Here is a 24,473-nt window from a genome sequence, read left to right as displayed (position 1 = left end):
GCTTACAGAAAAATACATTTCTTCCCTTAAATTTACAGTAGTTAAAACTACACTTGGAATACCATATTACAAAGGGGGAGTTTATTCTCCAACAAAAATTCTTGGTTCCCTTTTCATTAAACAGAAAAATGGAAGGACTTTAAAAGCAATCACCCCCAGCACAACACAACTGCCCAGACGAACCCATGTGTGCACAGCCCCCAGGCCTGAACTCCAACCGTTTGTTTTGGTGCTCAAAAAGGCACTTAAAGATAAGAAAACAATTGTATTAAAAACCCACAACAAAACAAAACAAAGGAAAATGAAAGGCAATAATTTAATAGAAAGACACTGGAATTTGTACCGTATGGTCAAAAGTAAGGGAGGAAATAAAACCCCTAATGAAGATGGGTTTGCTCTCAAGTCATCTCAGAAAGCATACAAAAACCAGAAAACTGGCAAAGTGAATGTTCTCCAGGAACTAAATGGAAACAAAAGTAATAATCACTGGCAATGGATACGCAGCACTCGTGCCAAATGGGTCCTTCCCTCCCCAGCACAGGTCCCTGACCAGCCCGGCCTGGCTGAGCACCTGCAGCCGCCGCGCCAGGCCGGGCCGTGCCCAGGGGCTGCGCCACGAAAAGGGTGATGGAGAAATAAACACCAACGTGAACCAAACGCCAAGGACGTTCACAGACACGCACACACGCCGTCTGCCTGCCAGCGTGACAGGAGGGACACGGGCAGAGCTGCTCCCCACGGGCTCTGCGCGGGGTGCCGGCGGCTTCGCTTCCCTTCGGGATTACTATTATTATTACTGGGTTTGTTTTTACATTGAGCTACCTACTAAGTGCAAAGATTTGTTGAGTGGCATTGGCTTTATCTAATTTGAGCCTATTTTTGTACAGTTTACAGGTTAACAGTTACTTTCGAGCAGTTAAGCAAGTACAGCAATATTTACAGGGCTGGCAGAGCGGGGCGCGAGGGGACACGGGGGCCGGGCACGGGACGGGCACCAGCCGGTCCCACGGCCTGCGGTGTCAGCTCTGTGCCCGGTGCACAGGGCGCAGCTGTGGACGTGAGAGGTGGGCTGCAGCTGTGAAGCACAGGTACACGGGCACAGGTGTCAATGTACAGGCAGTCTGGCACGCGTGGGAGCTCCCCACCGAGGAAACATGAGCCACGGCAGGACTGACGGGTTCTGCCACCCTGGGCAGGGCCTCCACTGCTTCCAGAAGTCAGGCTGCTTCTCCTGCAGAGCTGGGGTCCACAGCAGTGCTGGAGAGATGAGGAAGATGAAGGGGGGGACAAAGCAAAGCCCCAGGCAGGGTAAGTGGCTGCTGGGGGACCAGGAGAGCTTGCAGGCATCTTCACCCAGGCACAGAGCAGCGGGATCAGAGATAGCAGGGAGGAAGGATGAATGTTAGGAGACATTAGCACGTGACCATGGGGAAGTGCCAAATCAAACCAGGGGGCATTGCATGGAAATCTGTACAAGGAAAAGCTGCAGGAGAAGCACGGAGCATCTCGGATTCAGTGCTTACAGAGGAGTCTGGATTATCACACAGGACCATGCAATCCCCAGCCTTCTGCATATTTTTTCTCTGGGTAAAACAAAATGTAGATTCCTTTGCATAAACTCAAACTGTTGTATTATATGGTACAGTACAGAAAGTGCAAAGTATCACCCATCAGATCAGCTTTGCATCTGATGCGGTCAAACACGGCTCATGCTTCTCATGCAGGACAACCACTCTGACCTGAGACCCCTCCTCACTGCTCAGGCCTGACTCTCAAGAGACCATTGGGTTGGGTTTTGATTAAAAAAAAAAAAAAAAAAAAAAAAAAAAAACCCCGGGGGAAAAGGGGAGAAAAACACGGCTCATGCTTCTCATGCAGGACAACCACTCTGACCTGAGACCCCTCCTCACTTCCCAGGCCTGACTCACAAAAGGCCATTGGGTTGGGTTTTTATTAAAAAAAAAAAAAAAAAAAAAGGAAAAAGCACGTGGGAAAAGGGAGATGAAGAATCTCCAAACTCTGTAAGTTACTCCATGCTTTACCACAGGTTTGGTCACTAGTCCTTGCTCACTCTGAGAACTTGCAGAGAAGCAGCGTTCCAGTCCCAGCGCAGCGCAGCGTCCTCCTGCACGAGGGTGATGGCACACACCTCACTCTGTCCCACTCACGACACTCACTTCACTCCATTCCCATCCATGGCACACACCTTGGTTTGTCCCTGCTGCCAGGGCATCACAGGCACATGAAGACATCTCAGGATTCAGGATTGGAAAGATTCCTGCTGGCCAGTCACACATGGTCATGTATGGATTTCCAGCTCTTCTCCACAGCCCAGCAGTGAACAGACCCCACTGTATTTCCCATCCCTTTTTTTTTTCAATGCCAAGAGGTACAGAAAATAAATTCCAGGATGGCCTTGTATTGCTTGACGCACAGCTGCTGCAGTGTGGGCTTCCAGGTGCACACAGACAGCCTTGGAAACCCAGACCAACCCACTGTCTCAAGAGAGGACATTTCAGAGCCAGTTTCTGAGGTAAATCTACTGTTTTAAAAAGTCACTGAATTCTGTACACTTTGTTTTTAATATATCCTTCTACACTGAGTGTGCTCTCCAGTGCCAACACGTAGACCTGCCGTCTCCTCCTGCTGTAGGACTGCAAGCTCAGGAAGTGTTTCTGCATGGATGGGGTGTGTGCACACCTATGTGCATACACACATGTATGTACAGGCCCCACGCGTGTTTCCTTCCACAGAGGCTCCCCGGGCAGGGCTCTGCCCCCCTGCCCACCCAGCGAGGCTCCGCCGCGCCCGCCCCGCTCCCGGCGTCCGGCTGCCGCAGTCCCCGTGCCCCAGCCTACATGGTGCCCGATTTATCTGCCGAGCTGCTGGGGAACAGCTTCTCGGTGGGGGTGACGGCGGGGCTGCCCACCCCCGAGCTGCTGCTGCTGCTGGAGCGGTGCTGCACCACGGGCCGCACCGGCCGCATGGGCGGCGGCCGCAGCTGCGCCCCGGCCAGCCGGGCCGACAGCGCCGGCTTGAAGGTGGTCATCATCTCGGTGGTGGAGCTGCTGCTGCGCCGCATGGCCGCCTCGGGGTCCCGGATCAGGATGGTGTGCAGGGGGCTGGCCGGCTCCGAGTTGGCGGCGCCCAGCGGGGGGTTCTTCATGGGCTCCAGCGTGTCCAGGACCACGTCGGGCGCCTGCTTGGCCGTGTTCTGCCTCTCCAGCTCCCGCAGCTCGTTCAGCGCCGTGCTCATGGTCTTCTCGATGTCCTGCGAACGCCAAAGCAACGTCAGCTGTGCCACAGCACCACCCGCTCTCCTGCACTCCACCCTGCCACCCTGGCAGGCGTGTCTGCAGAGGGGGTCTCTGATCTAAGAGCTCCCAGAGAAAACGGGAGCTCTGGGAGAAGGTGTGACGTCCAAACGGCTGCACAAAGGTGCCCTGTGCTCCCCAAGTCAGCAGGAGCTTGGGCACCGGCTCCAAAGGGCGTGAATCCTGAGCCAGGAGTGATGGGTGAACAGCAGCCTGCCCACCCAGCTCCCCCACAGCACTGAGGCTGGCTTCCCTGCAGCCTCCATTGGATGTATGGGGCCTCTGCTGCCCCACGCCCACAGGACAATGGCACGTGGCAGGGACAGACACAGGGACGTTTATGGAGTGAGTGGCACAACAGCAGCTCGCCATGGATATATGAGGCAGCAACAAGGCCTGAGGCAGCCAAGGAGACACTGGCTCCAGCCCCTCTCTGCCCACCCACCTCCAGGCTCCACAGTCTGTCCACAGGGACCCCCCAGAAAGTGAACCCAGTTCAACCAGAAGTGCCCATACACAGGGAACTAGGTACTGCCTATGGCTGCAGTGCTGGGGTCTCCTGTACAAATGGAGAGACCCTCGTTTGCCTTTGCTTAAATCCACCTTAACTTAATTAAGGCCTCTAACTCAGCAAGACCATTGGAGAAGCAATTTAAGGCACCAGAATCAATTGTTTGAAAAGTCACTCTAGTTAATGCTGTCCTGGTGCAGACAAGTCCTTAATTTTATAACACCTACAAAATGCTCAGTGAGCCCCAGGTAACATTCAAAGGATCAGCTGAAGGGAAATAACTACCAAGTTAGCTCCAATTCATTCTATTAAGTTCCTAAGATGATGAGTGAAAATATTCTCCCAGAGAAGCCTCAGGACTCCCAAGCCCAGCAGCCCCACAAGATTCAAGGTGAAAATTAATATCATCTGGGTGAGCATCTTTTCCAAGAACACGCCAAGAGAGCTGGGTGTGACAGCAGCACTGTAAGCGTGTCTGAGGTGAAGGGGCTCCAGGCACTCCCCAGTGAGCTCCCCTGCAGCCGCCTCGTCCCCTCCCAGCCCTCTTACCTCAGCAAGAGCTTCTGCTTCCAGGGATTTCTGATCTCCAAGGCTGCTGTGCCGGGTGGAGCCACAGGTCGACCTCAGCGGGTGGCTGTCAGCCAGGGCCTTCCTGTCTGGGAAATTGATGCTGCCCGCGCTGCCGAACGTCGCCATCCTGCGCTTCTCAGGACTCTCGATCCTGCCCCTGTTGAGGGGGATCTTGTGGGGGCTGCTGGGGCAGGCTGCTGCTCGAGGAGGGGTGTCTATGCCGGGCCCCAGGCCTCGGGGCGGGCTGTGGGTGTCCCCCCCGCTGCGGCGCCGGGGAATGGCTGCACCATCAGACCTCAATCTCACCCTGCAAGGAATCCAGCACGGCACCAGGTCAGCATCTCAGCCCCACCACGGCTGGCCAGGTGCTGCAAGGCAGCAGCTCAGCCCTGAGCTCAGCTCAGACCCAATTCGAGCCTTCCAGCCAAGAGGGAAGACAAATACTTTAGCCAGTACCAAGAAAGGGACAGCATCAAATCTTAAGAGTAGTTTGGGCTGGAAGGGACCTCAAAGGTCATCTTGTTTCAACCCCCTGCCATGGGCAGGGACACCTTCCACTATCCCAGGTTGCTCAGGGCCCCTGTACCCTCTGTGAATGTTAAATTCCCATTAGCAGTGCACATGAAATCCCCTCTAAGCTCATATTACCCTGCAGTGCTTACCAGAGTTTCCCTGCCAGCCCGCCCTACCCACACACCGACTGCCCACACCTGTGACAGCGACCGCCTCCATGGTGACAGGAATGTGAGTTACCTGCCCATCACTCCCCCAAAGCCATAGTCCATGATGTGATCTGTTGGTGACTGGATGTCGTTCTTGGAGGAGGCTTTATCGTCCAGCAGCGGCCCGCTGCTCGCCTCGCTGTCTGCCTTCTGGCTCAGGCTGTCAGAGAACGCATCGTCCCTAGGAAAGGACACACACCGGTGACAGGGCTGTGCCCAGGGGAGCCAGGGCCCGGGTGCCACGCCAACCTGAACATCACCACCTCAGCAGCTCCACACTTGGCTAACAAGGAGCTGCACCAAGGCCACCACTTCACTGGGAGCTTGGAAACAGTGCACATCTGCCTTCCCATCCCCTGGGATGACTCCAGATGCAGTACTTGTAAGAGAGGCAGCACCTGCAAAGGGCCCTGGGACCTGCCCACAGGCCAGGTGAGCACTGAACAATCCAGGTCAATGCTCACAGGGACAAGGCCAGTGGTAAACCTGAGTCACACCACGCTGGGGAGGCAAAGAGAGATGGGGTCCAGGTACACTGAGGTACAATGTTTAGTACTGGTCTTTATCAGCCCAAATGAGAAACAAATGGAGCCAATGCACAGAGAGGGAGAAGTGAACAGGCCCAGATTTCTCACCAAAGTCATTAAACAAACTGCAAAACTGGCTGATTATTTTAGGTGACTGACGTGGACCTTGGCAAGTACATGATTTTAACAACCCTCACTTTACTCACATGTCTTGCACCACGATGTACTGGTGGGGAATGAGCCCGTCCACCCCGTTGTGTCTCCCTTCCCACCAGTCTTCCGACGCCCGATGGTACAGCAGCAGTGAGGCCCCTTTCTTGAAGGAGAGCTCCCGTGGAGATCGCCCAATGTAGTCAAACTTGGCTATGGCTTCAATCTGCTCCACCTCTGCACAGGAGAGAGGCACAGCGAGGGCAGCTCAGCTCAGCCCTGCACGGGAGGCTGAAGCCCAGAGCCCCTCAGCAGAGCAGCAGCGCTGCTGCCGCCCAGCGCCCCCAGAGCAGCTCACACTGAGCACGAGCCTTCTTGTTTTCAGACTGACCAATTCTTATTGTTCTTCCAGGCTTTCTGGGACCTCTCTCAGACTCACAAACTCCTGACAATTACAAACAGCTACAAAGCAGATGGGGAGCAGCAGGAATCTCCCTCTGTGCATATGGCACCCTCACCAACATTCCCATTTTCCGCCTTTGGTTACAGAAACCCATTATCCTCCAGCCTGAGATTTTTGTCAAGCCATGTCAGATGCTGTGATCAAACCCCACTTACCTTCTCCTCCCTTCCTTATCCTGGAGACAGTTTGGCCTGAATTATTGATGAGCAACTAATGTTCCTTTGGGGATTCCCACAGAAATAATGATACCACTCCAGCCAGGCAGCTGCTCTGCACCCCACCATCTGCAGCACTCTGCTTCACTGTTTCCCCACCTTTCCTCATGTGAGCTCTACCAAACACCCGTGACTCAAATTGGGAGCTCAGGACCTGAAATACAGGAGGGCTGAGGCAGAACTTCACTTTGGAAGGTCATGAGCACACCAGGGTTCTCTAAGCCTCTGGCCAAGTGTGTCACAGCAGGAGCTGCTGGGGCACCCAACAGTACTGAGGAGCCTGTGAAAGAGCCTGGCTTATATGCAGATCTGTTTCCAGCTGGGGAACATTGAATCCTAAGAAACCATTGCAACAACTGCAAAGCAGCAGTGTCTCTCTCCTCATTAACCAGAGCAACCCACACTGTGCATTGCTTGGGTGGCAGAACTGCTGCCACTCCCCAGCCACCCCTGCCACTGCTGGAGCATTAGCATGCCTTGATTAACTGAGACAGTGGATCATTTCAGTCCCCACCTGGAGACTGGCAGACCGAAAATGACAGAGCAAAACAGGGCAAGCCCCCCAGCTCCTCCAGATCTGCCTCATTCTCATTAAACACGGAAATGTGCTCTGCCCCATTCCTGATGGTAGGCTCAGCAGCCACCAGTGTGTGACCCGACACTCTGCTCAGGAACCAAACCCACGTGGAGGAGGGGACACCAAAGGAGGACATGGAGGATGCTGCATCAGACCCTTGCCCCATTCCAGCCCCCCCTGATAGGCCAGGCCACTTCAGCAGATTCATCTTCCCCACCTTAAGCAACCCCCACATGAGGGGAGAGCATCTGGGAACACCACAGGAGGATCAACGGAGTGTTCTGGAGGAGACAGAGCCAGGAGGGCTCCCACAGCCCTGACACAACGCTGGGCTACCAGCAGGGAGTGTATGCAGGGCAAGGGGGAGAGGGAATATGTAAATCCACAAAATACAGCTGCTCATCTGCTCTTCACTTGGCACCACAGTTAATCACTCGGAAACCCCAATCGGAGCCATTAACGCGGCCACCCAAGTGTGAAATTGGCTGCACAGCAGCTCCCTTGCCTCCCTTTGCCAGGCTGGTCGGCTCCTGCCTGGAGCTGAGAGCAGGCCTGGAACTGCCCAGCCCTGCATGCCCTTCCCTGTGCCTGGAGCCACCTGGCCTTGTGTGCCCTTCCCTGTGCCCGGAGCCACCTGGCCCACCATGCCCTTCCCTGTGCCCTTCCCTGTGCCCAGAGCCACCTGCCCTCACGTGCCCTTCCCTGTGCCATTCCTCCTCCTGCGGCCCCGTTCATCAGGTGAGCCCTCCCTCCTCCCCACAGGGCAGATGTGTTCTGCCAAGGCAGGACAGAGCCAGGGCAGCAGCAGTGTCGGAAGCAGAAGGTGCTCAGCTCCCCAGGGCCCTTCCAGCGCAGCAAGCCCTGCCACGGTTCCCCACCCACGGCAGTGCCAGCGGCGTTTCCCAAACGCGCTCGCGGCTGGTGCGGCTGGCACACGGGGAGCACAGCGCTGCCAGGCTGCAGCCCAGCCCTGCCAGCAGCCAGCTCCTGCAGCCTCAACCCGCAGTGCTTGCTGCCGTCCTGCAGGCACAGCTCTGCTGGCACGGACCAGCCCCTGCTCGGTCCTGCTCACCCTCGTCACTGGTGTGCGGCTCGGTCCCGTTGTCGTGGTCCACCTCATCGATGGTGCCCGGCTCGCTGTGCGGGCTGTCACTGCAGAGGAACACACCAGGCTGTCACACAGCAAATGACACCGTTCCCAACGCACTCAGCACACCTAATGCTGCCCAGGGAGGTGGTGGAGTGCCCATCTCTGGAGGTGTACAACAACAACTGGATGTGTCTAGGTGACAAGGTGTTTGGCCAAAGGTTGGACTCAGTCTTGGAGGTCTTTGCCAACCTAACTTATTCTGTGATTTGTGATTCTCTGATTTCAAATCACAGCAGACCCCTGAACTTGCTGAGAACAGCAGACACTCACACCACGATCGCCAGGCCCAGAATGTCACGTTCTGTTGGCTCTTGTGTCTACTAAGTTTGGCAAAAACTAACACAAAGTGACACCAAGTTAAATGTCCCATTCCCTAATCACAGTGAGCTTCACCTTTAGCTGCTCTGCTGCACCAGAAAGAATGGTGGCAAGTGACTAGTGTAAGGCATGGTGAGGTCTCAGAAATGTATGAAACTTGTAGAAACTCACTTCAAGTATGTTATTGATCCCGGTTTGTTAAACCCAGACCTAAATGTTGGGTTAGAATTCCAGCAACAAAAGGAACTGGAAGGTTTGGGTTAACCTTGGGCCAAGGGATTTAATCCAACCAGCAAATTATAATGGAACTATGGGTCTTTACTCAAAATTTCCAGCCTAGGAGAAATTGGATAGAATTTACCTAAAATTCTGTTTTGCTGAACATGCTTCTGTGGATGTGCAGCTCAAAAAAAATCTTCAGTATTAGTATTTGCCCTGGAAAAAAGTTTCTTCTGATGTTTTTTACTGAGATATAAAATATTGAGTCAGCACAAGGAAATGAAATACCTGGTGAAACTGCCTGTTTTGACTAGTAAGACTAAATTAAATGGTTCAGTGTGCAAGAGCCTCCTGGCCTGCTGAAGGTGTTTGTACCCAGGAACCCTGCAGAGAGCTCACCAGTACTCCTCCCCTCCGGTCATGCACTTCTCGTAGACAGGCCCCTCCAGCTCTCGGTGGCTGGGGAAGATGCCCTCGTGGTGGATGATGATGGTTTTGATGACCTCATTGACATGGGCCTGGCAGGACACCGGATCCTGCCCGTCAGGAATGTGCATCAGCGTGGGCCCGAAGCAGATGGCCAGGTTGTAGGGATCCATCATGTTCTCATCGCTGTACTGTGACAAGCTGCAAGCACACAGGGAGGAGCTGCCGTGCCGTGGTCCTGCTCTGGGAATCCTCCCGGCAGAGCCCACCGCCCTGGCACCGAGCTGTGCCCTCCTGGCACACAGCCACGGCCAGCAGCGCCGGGAGGGAGCCACGCACAGCTCCCCATGGCAACAGCACAAGGGACTCGTGCCCCAAAGACAGGGGAGCCCTGGCAAAAGGGACAGCAAGGAGGAACTTGGTGAAGCAGGAAAAGACTCACTGGTTAAGGAATGCAAAGAGGTATCTCATGACCACGATGACAGCCCGAGGCAGAGTGACAATGATCTGCTGGATCTGGTGCACTCTCTCTGCAGGGTTCTCAATTTCTGGAACGCACGGATAGAAAGCACATCTTTAAAAACCTTTTCAGGACCAGACAGCTCAGCACCAGAGGGACTTGTTCCAGATCTAGTGGCCCAGTAAGTGAGGAAAACAAAAGCCTGTCTCCAGAGGTCATCCTTAGTCTGGTACTAAGGTGCACGAAGAGAATGGAGGACACTGCTCCTCCAGCAGGGAATTTGTATGTTCAGATGCAGTATGAACAGCAAATAAAGACATTTCCGTAGGTTTATTTTTAAAATAAATGTTTATGCATTATTCATTTCATTCCTCAACAACTCCTCTGTTCCTCAAAAGCTTGAGTCAATGTGGCACTGAAAACAGAGCACTGCTTGATTTTCTAGGGCAGATTTTTAAATGAGGTTTTTATTCAGGTTACCCTTCTGGGTCATGCATTGGATCCTTCTGAGCCCTTCTGCTCCTGTCTCCTACTGCTCCAAATAGGAATTAGAAACTCCCAGGAGATAGGTTAGCTGGACCCGTGCTGAGTCAGTGCTTTCAGAGCCGCTGCTCTCCACCGCACAGGGGTGCAGAGCCCGGAGCTGCCCCCAGACACCTGCACCCTCCCAGGGGAAGGGGCTGACTCAGGGCTGTCCTGCCCTAACTATCCCTGTGTTCTCTAGAGAGTTAATCCTTGGCTGCTGTTTCACAGGAAGCAGAGGACAAGCACCAGAGCTTTTTTGGATCACACAGAAGTGCTTGTTCTGGCTCAAACTATGCCATTTGCTAGTCACAATGAAGTTCACTGACAGCATGTCAGTGGCAGCTAGGCTGCCATTTAATCTAAATTCTGAGCAAAATCTGGCCTCAATACCAAGATGGAAAGCTTTGTAGTATTTCACACGGGGAACTTTTCCATTTGATTTATCCCATTACTGCCTGCTGGATTCTCTACTTCTTCAGTTTGGTTTTACAAAAGAGGGTACTTCTTTTAAAAAACCCAACTAAATACGAACTGGATACAACCCTATGACAACAGATATCTGTTCTGACACCCAGAGGAACAAACTCTCAAAACACTTGCCTTTCTCCCAGAGCAAAATATTTCAACTTGGCATATGGAATTAAGAGGATACCAGTCACCACTGCACACACAAGGACAGCCCCATGTGGACTCTGGAAAGTGCCTTTGGACCTGTCTATTGCCCTTGTGCCTTTGAGGAGCTTCCACATAAACTCCTAGCCCTCCAAGAGCAAAAGGAAATGTTCTTCACCTTGCTTAGGCTGGGACACCAAGTGTGCAACCTGCGTTTATGTGTGTTTGTGTGGCACAGACAGCTGCACTTCAGGTCAGACTTTTAACAGGAACAAGGCACTTGAATTTATTTAAAATCTGTCCTTAATCAAAAGGTTGCAAGAGCAGCAGGAAGAGAAAGATGAGGAAAAGAAAGATTCTTGTAAAAATGGTAAAAAGAAAGAGAGAGAATAAGAGAATAACACCCAGAAAATTAGCAGATGATGTTTGCAAAAAAAATTCCCAAAAGCTTAATAAATTGTGAAAATTTGCATTAATTAGGGATGGTGTCAAACACAAGCCTATCTGCAAGCACACAGGCAGTCACATCACCAGGCACATTCTGGCACCAGAGGGGAGCCATCCCCTTCTCCCAGGCTGTGCCCTCAGGCTTCCAGCTCTGCAGCCCCTGTGGAGGGCAGCCAGAGAAAGCACAAGCCAAACTGCAAACCCCTGTCCAGGGCATGAGCAGAACCACCTTCCTTTGTCTGTCTCACATGTGTGCTGTGCTGCTTTACACACCAAAACTGAATAGCAACAATGTCCTAAAGCCACTACATAAAACAACTGTTCTTGAGAAATCAGAGCGCATTCCTCTGCCCTGGCACAAGCCCATCCCTGTGCCAGTGCCCTCCAGGTATCACCTGTCTCCCTCAGCACCACTAGACCCCAGCAGTTATGAACATGCACATTCAGAAGGGGGAAAGCACCACGGGCAGTGAAGCCCAGACAGGGCCTTGAGCAGATGTTCCCCTGTTGGTGCCCCTACAGCTGAGACATGCCAACATCTCTCCTGTAACATAAAATCACCCTGCAGCCAAAATGGGCAGCACTTCCATCACCTCTCAAACTTCAAGGTCATTGTGCCTCCTTTATTCCCCCCAGAGAAGTAATCTCCCCTCTCCCTCCCACCAGTGCACACTGCTGACATCCTTTCCCAGCAGCTCCCACTGCCCACCTGCCACCCTCCTCGCAGCAGAAAGCCCTGGCTGCACACTCAGCTGCACCTGCCCCCATTTAGTGCTTCTCTCATCCCACCCAGCTCCCCACGAAGAGCTGTCACATGTACTTACTTATAGTAGATATCAAATCTTGAAACCTTTCCTTAGGAAAGAGGGGGTTTTCCAGTCCTCGGAAATACAGCTTCAAGACTCCAGCCACTGAGTTAATGTCTCGTTCGTTCTGATCATCAGCAAGGGGGTCTTCACCTGCCCAGAGAAAGGTTTGATATCAGCATCACCATCAAGCTGGACTAGCACAAAAGGTTTTCCTCATTTAGTGGAACACCCAAACTTTCCAGGGCTCAGAAACCCTCCTCATGTGCAACGGCAATGCTGATTTTTCCTGAAAACCAGTTTTAGTGGGGGTTTCAAACCTTTCCTGAGAACAAGGATGATATTGGTTGTTTCTCCTTATTGTTTCCAGCTCAGTGCATTCCTTCCATTTACAGCACCAGCCCGGAAAGCTGAGGAGGTCTGAACGACACTGAGTGAGAGGCTGAGAGGACAGGTTTGGCTGGAGGATACAATCACACCTCTGGAATGGACCCAACAGCTCTGGATATCTTTGTACTGACTTAAATCTGTGAAAGGCTTTCAGTGCCCCTGAGATTTGGATACTAATTCATCTTAAATTGGATGTGCCAATCCTCCAGCCTCTGACAATCCTAACACTGCCTCATCCATTGGCCCATCCACCTCCATCCTGATCCTTCCAACGCTGTTCAGGGATTAAGGGTCACCACTCCCAGCAGGACTGTCCCTGTCACAGCTCCCCTCCACTCAGGACAGCAGGACTGCTTTCCCTTTCTCACGGCCTGGCATCCTGAGTGTGATTTTCTCGGCAGATTCACTGGCACCTCCACAGCCAGCAGTGGCACCAGGTACAGGGAATGCTGCGCTTCCCTTGGCAAACTGCTGCAGGAAGGATGAACAAGGGTCCCCAGCAAACTCTTTTATGGCTCTTGTGTTTTTAACGACTGTGGAAAAGACCTCTGCACATACCCCTACCTCTCATACTCCTTCCCTGGGTAACTCGTCACTACTGCCAGAGACACAGCACTGGGAAACCCAGAAGGGGATAAAACTTGCACGTCTCATAGCACAGAGGGCTTTAACACAGGCTTTACACCCTGGCTAATGCACCCAGCACACACCACCTCCCACAGGGATCCTCCTCAGGCAGGGAGGGCATCCTGCTGTACCTGCACACCCCAGCCACACACCTCTCTCAAACGAGTTCTTGATGTCGTTGACTTCCACCTGGGAGCCAGGGACTCTGAAGATGCCCTGCTGCTGCAGGCCTGCAAGAGAACAATGCTTTAGGAGAGATTTCTGGAACTGTGGGGCAATACCTGCAGCTTAAAACAGCAGAACCCAGGAGCTGATGCAGGCTTGGACCAAGCAGGGACAGCCTGCTGCACCTCACTTCTGCTCATATTCTCCAGATCAAGGTGCTGAAAGGGCTCACGCCCGAGCAAACAACTGAACCTGGACACGTGCTCACTAGTGGCCAGCCAGCCAATGCCATGGCAATTCCAAGCTGAGCCCATGGAGAACAGAGGGCAGGCAGCCCTGGGATCCCTGCTGCTGGCTCCCACTGCTCACTCAAGTCCTTTATTCCTTGGCAGGTTCTGGGGCCACACGGAGCCAACTTACCATACAGATTGATGTAGCGGATGCAGCTTTCTACAACAAGTGGAATGGCCTGTCCTGAATCCTTCAGGAAAGGAAAGGAGAAGAGAAAAATTTACTGGTTTATTGCTAACAAAGCATGGGAAATGCACTAAAGATTGCAAAAACAGAGATTTGAAAATTAATGCTGTGGAGTTTAGTAAGAGGACAGGCAGGAAAGGAGGTGTTACAAATATGGAGCCATCAAAGAGTGCTGAGGATACTGTGTACAGCCAAATGCCCAAGAAAGCTATCACTAAGGTGCGTGAAATGCTGCTGCTCCCTGTCTGGCTCAAACAGGAGACTGCCACGAGGGATCACAGCTATTCCACCCCAAAGGTGGAACGCTGAGCTGAAATAAAACTTGTGCTATACCTGGATGATGGAATAAGCTTCCCATAACACAGCTTACAACAATATTTCCCACCAAAGGAAAGAGCCATTGTCAGCAGGTGCTAAAAAACCCAACAAACACCACTGGGTATGGAACCAAGCGCCTGAGTCTGAACCAGTGGTGAATTCTGGCTTCTTTCCAGGCCCCTTGTGGCAGAAGCTCAAGGGGACCGTGGGCCATGTCTGACAGCCCAAGTGGACACATTTCTCTTTGGGATTCTGGTGGTTTTTCCAGCAGAGCACAGTGGCATCTCTGGGCAATTCCCTCTGTCTCACAGATGGGTCTCCAGTAAGTACCTGATTCCTCGTTCGTGCATTCCTCCTTCCTCTGAGCACAAAAAAAGCAGCAGAGTGGAAAAAAGAGAACAGATTAAGCAGGAGTAAGTTCAGTTAGAGGTGAGCATCTCCTTCGGAGGCCATGAATGCTCAAATGCAATGGCAGCTTAGCAAGGGCCAACACAGGCCTTTGGGATGTCCACCCTCCCTCCCAAAGCCCTCGGGCACGCTGCAGCCCAGCCTCAGCGACCTGCAGGGACAGCCTCTCGGATTTCCTCCCTGCCTGAACCTGTGGCCTTCCCAGGAGCCTGAGGACAGGGACAGACCTGGCTTAGGGCACAGGCAATGCTCTGAGCGGGGCACTGGGCAGCCGTGGGGGCACTGGTGACGTCTGGGCAGCAGCCACTGGCCCAGCTGCCTGTGAGGCTGTACACCCCAAGGGCAGGCACCTGTCCCCCAAAGGGTCTCTGCTAGCACGGGTCACTCCTGCTCAGATGGATTTCTGGGGCAGGTAATTCCTCCTCCTCAGTGCTGAACCAGCTGGGATTTAATGAGCATTACTTTTTTAAAAACCAGTTTAAGTCAGGAGTAATCACAAATCCTAACGGGATTACAGGCTTTGCCAGCAGGGCCAGTACTCCCCGTGCTGGTGCTGTGTACAGACACTGCCCTCGGGCTTAGGGCTGAGCTTGAGGCAATAAACCCCAGCCAGATGATGCCTATTCGTCACCTAATCCAACAGTTTGTCTCTACAGCTTCCCCAAGTGTTTTCCCTGAAGCTTTCTCCAGAGCAGGATTACAGGACACCACTGTCAGCAGCTGGCAGGGGCTGAGCCAGCTGGGCTGGCTGTTACTGATGTATTTGTGTGTGTGCCCTCCAACATGGACACCCCCACAACAGGACTTCTACCCCAGGCTGACAGTCCTTGAAAGTGGGAAACACTTTCTGGGGTCATTTTATCTTCCTTCTCAGCCACAAGGATGGATGACCATCAAAAATAGGAAGGGGGGGTGTGTCTGTTTGGGCTGAGCTTGTGTAATCTTTCTTCCCAGGATGGGTAGAAGCAGCAGGACAATGAGGACACTCAGCCAGGACTGCCTCACAGTGCACATGGCCACCAGCCATGGGTGGGGTCTGGAGCACACAGCTGATGGGACAGGAACACCAGGAATGCACGAGGGGAGCTATGGAAGAAATCATCACCGAGGCAAAGCCGTGCTGGCCACGCCAGCTGGGTGCAGATGGGCCAGAGGGACCCCCTGAGGATGGCAAGCAGCCAGGACAGGAAAGCCACCATTCCATTCCCAGCGTTCACAGACACTCCTACTGCAAGCCAGCAAGTACCTTAATGAATGTTTCCATATTGCCGTTAAAGAGTTTATGATTATAGACTGAGAGAGGCCTAGGTCTCCTCATTTTCTGTGGCTTAGGGGGAAGACATGGGGGCCTGGGAGAAAATGGAACAAAATAAATCAACAAAACACCAACATAAATGCAAAGGCAGGGTGAGATCCCACAGGTTATAACTGAGAATAAGAAATCAAACAGAAAAGTCCCTCTGTGAGGATTCGTGTAGCTCCACGCACCCTGCAGCCACTGACCCTGGCTGTCCCACACAGACACCACTCCAGCAGGAAACCAGCAGCATTGGTGGCCAGCTGGATCTAACAGTGCCTCCCACCACCGCCAGCTCAGCACTCCCTCAACGTGAAGAGGCACCAAGAGCAGCTGAGGAGATATATCTAAAATAAGCCACAGCTACCCCCAAAAACACTGGGGTATTCCTGTTTGTTCCTAAGCAGATTTCACTCAGCTCACAGAAAGAGGCCAGAATGAGGACAGTGGGAACACCTCCACTGTGCTAACTTCTGTTTGGAACCCCAGGGATGGGGACCACCCTCCCACTGCTAGTGACCAAGAAGGCAGGGAAGCCTGTGACAGGTTTCAGTGCAGTACTGAGGACACTGGAGTGCCACTTGCATTAATGCTATTCCCACCCCAGTTCCTCTGGATAATGAAGGACATTCAGTGTCCAGATCTAGAAAAAGGAGAAAAACACCACAAAATCCAAAACAGATTTCTGTCCTGCCCTCTGGCCCAGGCTGTTCTGATGTCTACAGGGGACTGCAAACACACACAAAACTGGGTGCTGGGAGCCTTCATGCAGGAGATCTCATGGAACAGACATGGACACTTCACACAGAGCAAAAGGGGACAGCAGGGGTCTGCTGGTTCCTTAATCAGATGCCTCTAATTAAGCAACTTGACTGTACAACACTGCTACAGCTTCCAGGCACTCCTCTGAGGGATAACTGAGGAGCAGAGGTGCTGCTGCCCGCTGGGACAGCCCTGCCCCACGCACTGCAGGGACTGTGCCTGCAGCCCCAGGCAGGGCCCTGCACTCACACCCGGGGCCCCAGGGCCATTTCAGCTCCTCAGAGTGCCACACTCTGCTCTCTGAAGGTCCCTCTCTGTCCTGACAGCACCCCGGTGCCCCGCTGCGTGCCCGGCCCTGGCGCCACTCGGGCTGGTGCTGGCAGCACAAGGAGCCTCCTTCCTGCCTGGCACGGCAGCCAGGCTGCACCATCTGCTCCACCACTTCTAACAGGGAACGGAGCTTTTGTGGCTGGTATTATAAATTTTATTAAACACAAACAAGGTTGGAACAAGCTGACACACAGAGAGGCCGTGCATGTTCTAGGGAGCTGTTTGGAGGCCTTGCTGGCCTGTGTCTGACTGTCAACACCAGCACACTCCTGGCAAGCCACCGCAGCTCTGCAGAGATGCTTCATGGACTGGACATGGATCAAAGCCTCCCCGCTGTCTCATCTGCCCCAGCCCTATCTCCTGCAGCAGAGGGATGAAGTCTGTGATACAGGCATGCTCAGGCTACTCATAAAGTACCCAGAGCTGGGAGAGGATTTCAGGGACGTATTAAAGTCCTCAAAGGAAGAGGGATGGCAGGGAGCGAGTGGACACCTTCGTGTCACCCTGTGTGAACACAACCCCACCTCAGCTACACTCCAGGGCATTGCACTGTGCTGACAAAGCACATCCAGGCACATCAGAGCCAGCCAGCCAGAAACCACACTGCAGCAGAACCAAGGGCTGCTTGCCATCCCCCTGACCCCAGCACTCCAGGCCATGCAGCTGGGAAGCAGGATGTGGGGCACAGGGACTGCCAGCCTGCCAGCACAGGGGGCTGGGGTGGGTAACTGAACCCCACCAAGCTGCACCAGTAGCAAAGCAAGCCCCCCTTCCCACAGCCCCTCCTGCCAGCACCAGCCCTCCCCAGGAGCAATAAGGGGAAGAAAGTGCTCACCTGGTTGTTCCGCACTCAGCTCTTTCACCTGCAAGAAACACAAGTTCCCATCATCCCTCCACATCAGCCACCAGCAAAGGACTGCCGAGCACAGCTGCACAGGAGCCCACACCCTCACTGCTGGCTCCTACACCCCAAGGAATGGCTTCCAGCAGAGAGAAGCTGCATTTGGGGAGGAGAGATGCCCACCTGGTGCCCCCACCATGAAAAGACAGATTAGAAATCTGGAGGGAGAAGAGCGAGAGGAAGGAAAGAGGCAGAGGGTGGGAGTGAATGGCAATCTCTGCTGCTGGAGAAGTAACCCAGCACTTCAGCACACAGTTTCAGATTCAAAGATTTCTCTATGTGCACTCCCAAAGAAAAGTGGGAGGAGTAATCCAAGGAAATCATGGTTTTGTATGTCACTGGTTAGGCTGAGCAGCAGCAGCCAGGCACAAAACCCTCAGTCACTCAGGAGAGCACACACAGGGGAGCCTGGCAGATGACACATGGTTTAAACCCTCTCAGGTGATGGGAGGATCCTCCCTGGACCTGACCCCAACTCACCTTCTCCTAGAGTTTGCTTCAGCAGGTCGTGTTTGGCCTGGAGCTTCGTGATGAGGTTACTGCCATTCAGATACTCCTTAAATTTCTGGAATCAAAGAACAAACGGGTGGGTTAAGCACCACAGCCCCTAATGGAGCTCGCTGCTGCCTGGGGCTCAGGAGCTGCAGGCTGCGCCAGCTGCGCCGCAGGGCTCAGCAGGGTCTGATCACTCCTCCCTGCTCCAGCCACTGCCCTGATGTCTTATTAGCCTGGTCTCCTTGGAGCTGCCCCTCCTGCCTAGGAACGCAGGGAGGCACAAAGAGTTCAAAGCTGGCTTTCTTTTGTCAGGCTTCTGGGAACGGCCTAGGAAATCAAAGCAGCTTCCCCTGCACTGCCAAGGCTTCGCCTCTGTGCAAACCAACAATGCCAAGCAAGAACTCCCAGTGCCTGAGCCCTCGCAGGCAGGGACTGCCAGGTGCCCCATGCAGCTGGTGACACTGTGCAGAACAACTGCCATCCCCCAGTGAGGCTGTCAGACACCAGAACACTCTGAGCGAGGCATTACACAGGTAAGAGGACAGAGAGAGACAAGAGATGGAAAATGGAAGACGGAGAATGGGAAAGATAAAATCTCTGCAAAAACCATTAAAGTAATCTCAAGCACAATTCCAAATGGAAATTGCAATTTCCCCCCTATTTACAATAATATTACTAAGAGAAAGCAGAAGCTCTGAGCCTCTCCTACTCCACTCAGTAAGTTTTGAATCTCATCTGGCTGAGTTGTTCCTTCAAAGAAAAAAACAAGGCAGGCACTGGATTGTCAGTCCCTCTGTAGTGCCCTGCCACTGAAATGCATTCCAGACCCAAATCTGACAGAAGACAAGTACTTAAAGAGACTGAATTGGTTCTTGCTCTTCACTAATGAGCACTTAACTGGGCCTCAGCCCTGGCAATTAATGCTTCGTGTCCTGTATGCCTGAGCTGAGACTCACAGTGAAATAGAACATTTCAGTCTCCTGCTGGTTGGCTCTCCTCTTGGCAATGTTGATTTTGCTCATGTAGGTCTCTGATGCAGCTGATTTGACCGACTCAGTGGAGCGGCTGTGCTGGAAGGCATCTGAAACATCAAAATCTTCCACTGTCAGCATGTCCTGCAAGGTCTGCATCGTGGCATCCAGCGTTTTCCGTACCTATCAGAAACAGGACAGCGTGGGTTTGAGGCAGACTGGGAAAAGGACACATCTTGAGCGAAAACAACCACTCAACAGGCAGCTCCTGAGCCCTGGGCTAGCACTGGCTGCCATCTGTGGGCACTTCCAGCTCTGCCACAGGAGGGGCTCCACACCTGAGCACACCAGGAAACCTCCAGTGAAAGAAAGGCTCAGCAGTGCTGCCCACAGACCCCACCTCTTACCTCTTCGTTCTCTATCCTGAGGGTGGCCAGCCGAGACTGCAGCTGGTGGTACCGCATCAGCAGCTCGGTCTGCACAGGCTGCTGGGCGCTCACCTGGCACACCTGGGACAGGAGACATTCCACGGGTCATGCACGGACCAGACACACATTTCCATACCCACACAATTCCCTCCAGCCCCCACAAGCTCCTGGCAGCCTCCAGAGAGGTTGTGTTGCCATGTGTCCCATGAGCAGTGCCCTGGACCCAGGCCAGCACCGAGTGTTTCTGCCATCTCCCAATTACAGCAGGTTAATCACAGCTCCCCTGTGCAGATCTGTGGGGCAGAGAGAGCCAAACCACGGGCTCCCTAATTGGGGCAGACATGGAGCAAGAGGCAGCCAGAAAGGAGGAGCCCTAACAAGCCAAGAGTCTCATTAGGAAAGGAAACACGAACAGCAGTGTGTGAAGGCAGCAGAGAGGGGTAAGGAGTCCGGAACAATTTCACAGTGATGGTTTAGAGGAGGCCAGGCCCCTCTGCAGCCCCACAGGTGAGCACGTTACCTCATCCCCCATGTGTGGCTGGAACTCGAACTTGAGCGGCGGGCAGAAGACCTGGTTGCACATGTCCATGATGGTGTGCTTGTCGCTGCGCGCGTCCAGGTTGTCCACGGCGTTCTCGATGACGTCCAGGCCCTCGTGGCGCGACGTCTCCAGGTTGTACTCAGCAGACAGGTATGTCCTGAAGGTGCGAGCAAGGCTGGCGTGGAATCCCAGATCGCAGCACTGAGAAACACGAGGAGGCTCTGGTCACACAAACACTGCCGAGCCATTTTGCGAGGTTCTCAAACACAGATGGGCGTTGAAGCAAGGCGTGCCGGTGGACACCGTGCCCTGGGTGTGAGCACATCCTGCTCTGTCCCTGGGCAGCTGCCTGCCTCCCATCATGGAGCAGCTCCTCATGCTGCTGATCACTCTCACAATTATCTTGGGGGAAATTATAAAACTTGGATTTAATTGCTGCCAAAATACCGTACTTTAGACAAAAAACCTGGTTTTAAACATTGTCCCCACTATAACTGAATTTGGCATGTCAAGTGTCATACCAGCACAGGGATTTGCAGCCCTGAAAGCTTCACCAGAGCTGAGCAAGTCCATCCTGTGACCAACCCCCACATTGTCACCCAGCCCAGAGCACTGACTGCCATGTCTAGCTACTCCTTGAACACCTCCAGGGATGGAAACTCCACCACTTCCCTGGGCAGCCCATTCCAGTGTCTGACAACCCTTTCCATGAAGAAATACTTCCTGAAATTCATACTGATAAACTCGAAGTGAAACCCAAAAACTCAGCTGGAGCCACAAGCAGCTGTGACCCAAGAAGCCATCTCATGCTTGGTGCCAGTGTGAGGTGACACCGCTCGGCTCAGATCACATCACAGCAGGGCTGTGCTTGCTTCAGCCCCAGCTAAAACCAGCAGCAGCAAAGCTACACTGCACTGATTCCCAGCCCCACTGTCCCTCCTAGCCTTTAAAACCAGCGAAAACCCATGCACAATAATGAGCAGTTTTGTAAAAACTATCAAATTGTCACAGCCCTCCATTTATCCTGCTTCTATTCAGCTTCTAATCACATTAACTGAGAGTATGGGCAGTTATGGGCTGGCACAGACCTGCCTTAAAAAAAATCAACAAGCAACACAAGAAAGATAAGGGGTGAATTTCCATTTGCTGCTTGGGGCAATCCTCATTCTGTGCTGCAAGTCTCTCCCATGAGACAGTTTCAGCATGAACACCCATCCGACCACTCAGGCTGTTGGAACCCCGAGCTGGAACAATGCAGCCGAGGGGCTGCCCCACAGACAGGGCAGGGACCAGGGCCAGGACCCCTGTGCCAGCACTGGGGGAGAGCAGCACTCCTGCCCTGACCAGCTGACCACAGCCCCGTGCCCTGGGAAGGGACTGTGCGCTCCCCAGCACCGCCCAGCCCTCAGCCGCGCTCTCCCACCCCTGAAATCGCAGCTGCTTTGCTACAAAAACAGTACCAGGAGGACCAGTCTGCCACTGCTCAAGGGTGGGAATTCCCTAAGCACACAAACCCAGCCACTGCAGGGCAGAGCACTGAATGGCACAGAACCCAAGGAGAGGGGCTCAGGGCACTGCCAGCTGCTTTTAGGACAAAATTCCACATGAAACGTTTCCCCTTTTTTGCTGCTGGACTCGCACTGAAGCCGGCGGTGATTTGCAGTGCCCAGAAGTCAGCTGCTCCTGAAAAGCAGGGCAGGCACCTCCCGCACACACTGCAGCCCTTGAAGTCCCTGGTGATCAGCACCGCGCCGGCTGCTTCACACACGGATGCCCAGAGAAGAAAAGACGGAGCAGGGATTTCCACGCAATTCCCAGAGGAACACACAATGGGGAGGGGAGAAGAAAAAGGAAGGAAAAAAAAAAGACTTCAAACCGATGCTCCCAGCCCCAGAACAAATGGCATTTTCTCACCCCTCTCATCCCTTTGATGGCAAATAAATTAGAACCACAAATAATAATCCCGGCCCTTCCGCAGCGCCTTTCATCTGCCAAGCTCAGAGCTCCCCAAGCATTAATTCATCACGGCTGGCAACACCCTGCAAGGGGTGGAAATATCCCAGTGCTCAGCCTGAGAAACAAACCGGCTCCTGGAGCTCAAGCAAGCACGTTTGGCCAAAAGACCGCGGAAGCAGCCAAATACCTGTGTGCCTCCCACTGCCCAGCCCAGAGCTGCACGGGGGCAGCGCGGGGCTCCGGGAGAAGGAAATGCACAGTGGTCTGTGGCTCCAGCAACTTCGAGTCCCTCTGCTACCTGGGAGGCTGAACCTGCACATGACAGAGCTCAGCCAGGCCCACAACTTGGACCTGAGCAAGTGGAAGCCTGGAGTAACACCTGAGCACCCTGCAAGCCACCCTTAATTTCCCAGGCAGAGCAGTAATGCCCCTGCCTCCACAGGACCAGCACTGCCTGCAAACAAAGAGCCCGACTCATTTGCTCTGCTCTGTTCCCTCTTCTCTGCATTTTCTTCCTTATCTGTTTTTAAAAAATATTCTGCATTATTTTTAATTATATGCATAATACATAATAATTATATGCCTATTTAAATTTATTGCCTCTTCTCTCTTGACGTTGCTGCAAAATCCGGAGCTGTACTGTGAGACAAGTAAATCACAGAATCCCAGAACGGTTTATATTGGGAGAAACCTTAAAGATTATCCAATTTCAACTACCCTGCCATGAACAGCGACACCTTCCACAAGCCCAGGTTGCTCCAAGCCCTGTTCAACCGGGCCAGTGAAGCCAACCGAGGATTTTTGGCATAACTATTTCAGCTGCTGTTTCTGTTTCCTAACTTGACTCAGCTGATTTTTCCAGAGACCGAGCAATTCGACAGTTCCATGTAATGCTGAATTTGCTCAGAGCTCCCCTCCTTTCCTGGCTTGTCTCAGATACAACAGTCACTAATCCATAGAGGAGCGAGCTGCTGTTCCAGGACTCGGAGGAGGCTGCACACGTTTCGGCAGATCAGTTTGCATGGACACCAACTGTTCCATTTTCTCTGCTGGATCTAGTGATATCTTTCATGTGACCACTTCAAACTATCTTGCAGCCATTTCTCACAGAACTCCAGAGGGATGGATAAGGAGCTTTATCTCCTCTTCGCATACGTGGCCGAAAAGATTAACTTGGTCACACAGTTAATGACAGAAATGAGACAAACCCAGGCGCTTAAACAGACGCACGTGTCATCCGAGGAGGAGGCCCCGTGGTGCCCTGACAGTCCAAGGCTAATTTGATCTATCTCTATATTCTTCCCTTCCTTTCCAGGACAAAACAAAGGCCACTGGAGACAGAGGGGCAGACGGCTCTGCGCCCCTTACGGCTCCTCTGACGGGCTTCACAGCTCTCATTAAGCCGCAGCCCGGGAGGCCTCCCTCCCTCCCGGGGCAGCTGGGGCCTGTGCCTCGCCAGAGCAGGAGAGAGGAGACGGCTTTGTCACCAGCCACTGCTCTGCAGGGACGCCCAGGGAGCAAGAGGTGTCAAAGCTGTGCCCGAGATGACACTGAGGCAGCCGGGATTTGGGGGAAACGCCGGTAAATTGGCTCTGCAGTGTCCTGACGGTTCAGATTTGTGTGAAATCAGCAGCTGCACGTGGCAACTTGTGCTGGAGATGGAGGGTGTGAGAGCCCCATCACCTCCCCCGTGTCCCAGAGAGCCAGCCCGGTGCATCCCTCACCATTCCGTGGTGGAGCGGGGTGGAGGAGCCGGCAGGAGCCACAGGAGCATGGCCAGCCGGGCTCAGGAGTGGCCAGCCGGGACCAGGAGTGGCCAGCCGGGCTCAGGAGTGGCCAGCCGGGACCAGGAGTGGCCAGCCGGGCTCAGGAGTGGCCAGCCAGGCTCAGGAGTGGCCAGCCAGGCTCAGGAGAGTGGCCAGCCGGGCTCAGGAGAGTGGCCAGCCAGGCTCAGCTCACCCACACTCTGCAGAGCCGCTCCCTCCGTGGGCTCAGCTGCCCTGCACAGACCCCTCCAGCACCACTGGGATCCTGTGACTTGGATTCATTTCTTCTGGAGCTGCTGAAGCCCGTCTTGCCTCACCCTTGCAAGATACACTGAACTCGTAAAAAGGCCTGCTCAGATAAACTGCTCTCCTCTGAGGATACAGGACACCCATGCTCAGCTCACACATCCAGTATTTTGTTTCTTTGGTGAACAGACTTTATAACTGGGGAAATTCATTGCTCCATGTTAAAGATGCTTGAGCTAAAGTCCCTGAAGGGATTCCTGGAATGTGGGAGAAATGCCATCTGCTGACTCCAGTGGAAGTGTCAGTGAGGAAATAAAAGTTGGGAAGAATAATATAAACAGACAGAGCTAAAATGGAACTCAGCAAATCTCCAGAAAATCGAA

At 53.3% G+C, this 24,473-nt stretch overlaps 1 protein-coding gene across 1 annotated transcript in view; it reads right to left on the bottom strand.

Moving 5' to 3' along the window:
• Positions 1-1,958: 1,958 nt before the first annotated feature.
• Positions 1,959-24,473, bottom strand: part of SRGAP3 (SLIT-ROBO Rho GTPase activating protein 3) — a 47,915-nt gene continuing 25,400 nt past the window's right edge. The window contains exons 7-22 of the mRNA XM_041461922.1: positions 20,102-20,323; positions 19,561-19,662; positions 19,139-19,336; positions 18,168-18,252; positions 17,622-17,649; positions 15,644-15,746; positions 13,615-13,675; positions 13,182-13,259; positions 12,031-12,165; positions 9,605-9,710; positions 9,136-9,363; positions 8,122-8,201; positions 5,851-6,031; positions 5,149-5,298; positions 4,375-4,702; positions 1,959-3,271 (exon numbers count right to left, since the gene is read on the bottom strand). Of these exons, the coding sequence (XP_041317856.1) occupies positions 2,855-3,271; positions 4,375-4,702; positions 5,149-5,298; positions 5,851-6,031; positions 8,122-8,201; positions 9,136-9,363; positions 9,605-9,710; positions 12,031-12,165; positions 13,182-13,259; positions 13,615-13,675; positions 15,644-15,746; positions 17,622-17,649; positions 18,168-18,252; positions 19,139-19,336; positions 19,561-19,662; positions 20,102-20,323 (2,502 nt within the window). The 3' untranslated portion in view covers positions 1,959-2,854. The remainder of the gene's footprint in view (positions 3,272-4,374; positions 4,703-5,148; positions 5,299-5,850; positions 6,032-8,121; positions 8,202-9,135; positions 9,364-9,604; positions 9,711-12,030; positions 12,166-13,181; positions 13,260-13,614; positions 13,676-15,643; positions 15,747-17,621; positions 17,650-18,167; positions 18,253-19,138; positions 19,337-19,560; positions 19,663-20,101; positions 20,324-24,473) is intronic.

Source organism: Pyrgilauda ruficollis, unplaced genomic scaffold, assembly GCF_017590135.1.
Source record: "Pyrgilauda ruficollis isolate IOZ18807 unplaced genomic scaffold, ASM1759013v1 scaffold10, whole genome shotgun sequence".
NCBI lineage: Eukaryota > Metazoa > Chordata > Aves > Passeriformes > Passeridae > Pyrgilauda > Pyrgilauda ruficollis.
The sequence above is the reverse complement of the archived record's forward strand: the minus strand, read 5'-3'. Positions and strand labels throughout refer to the sequence as shown.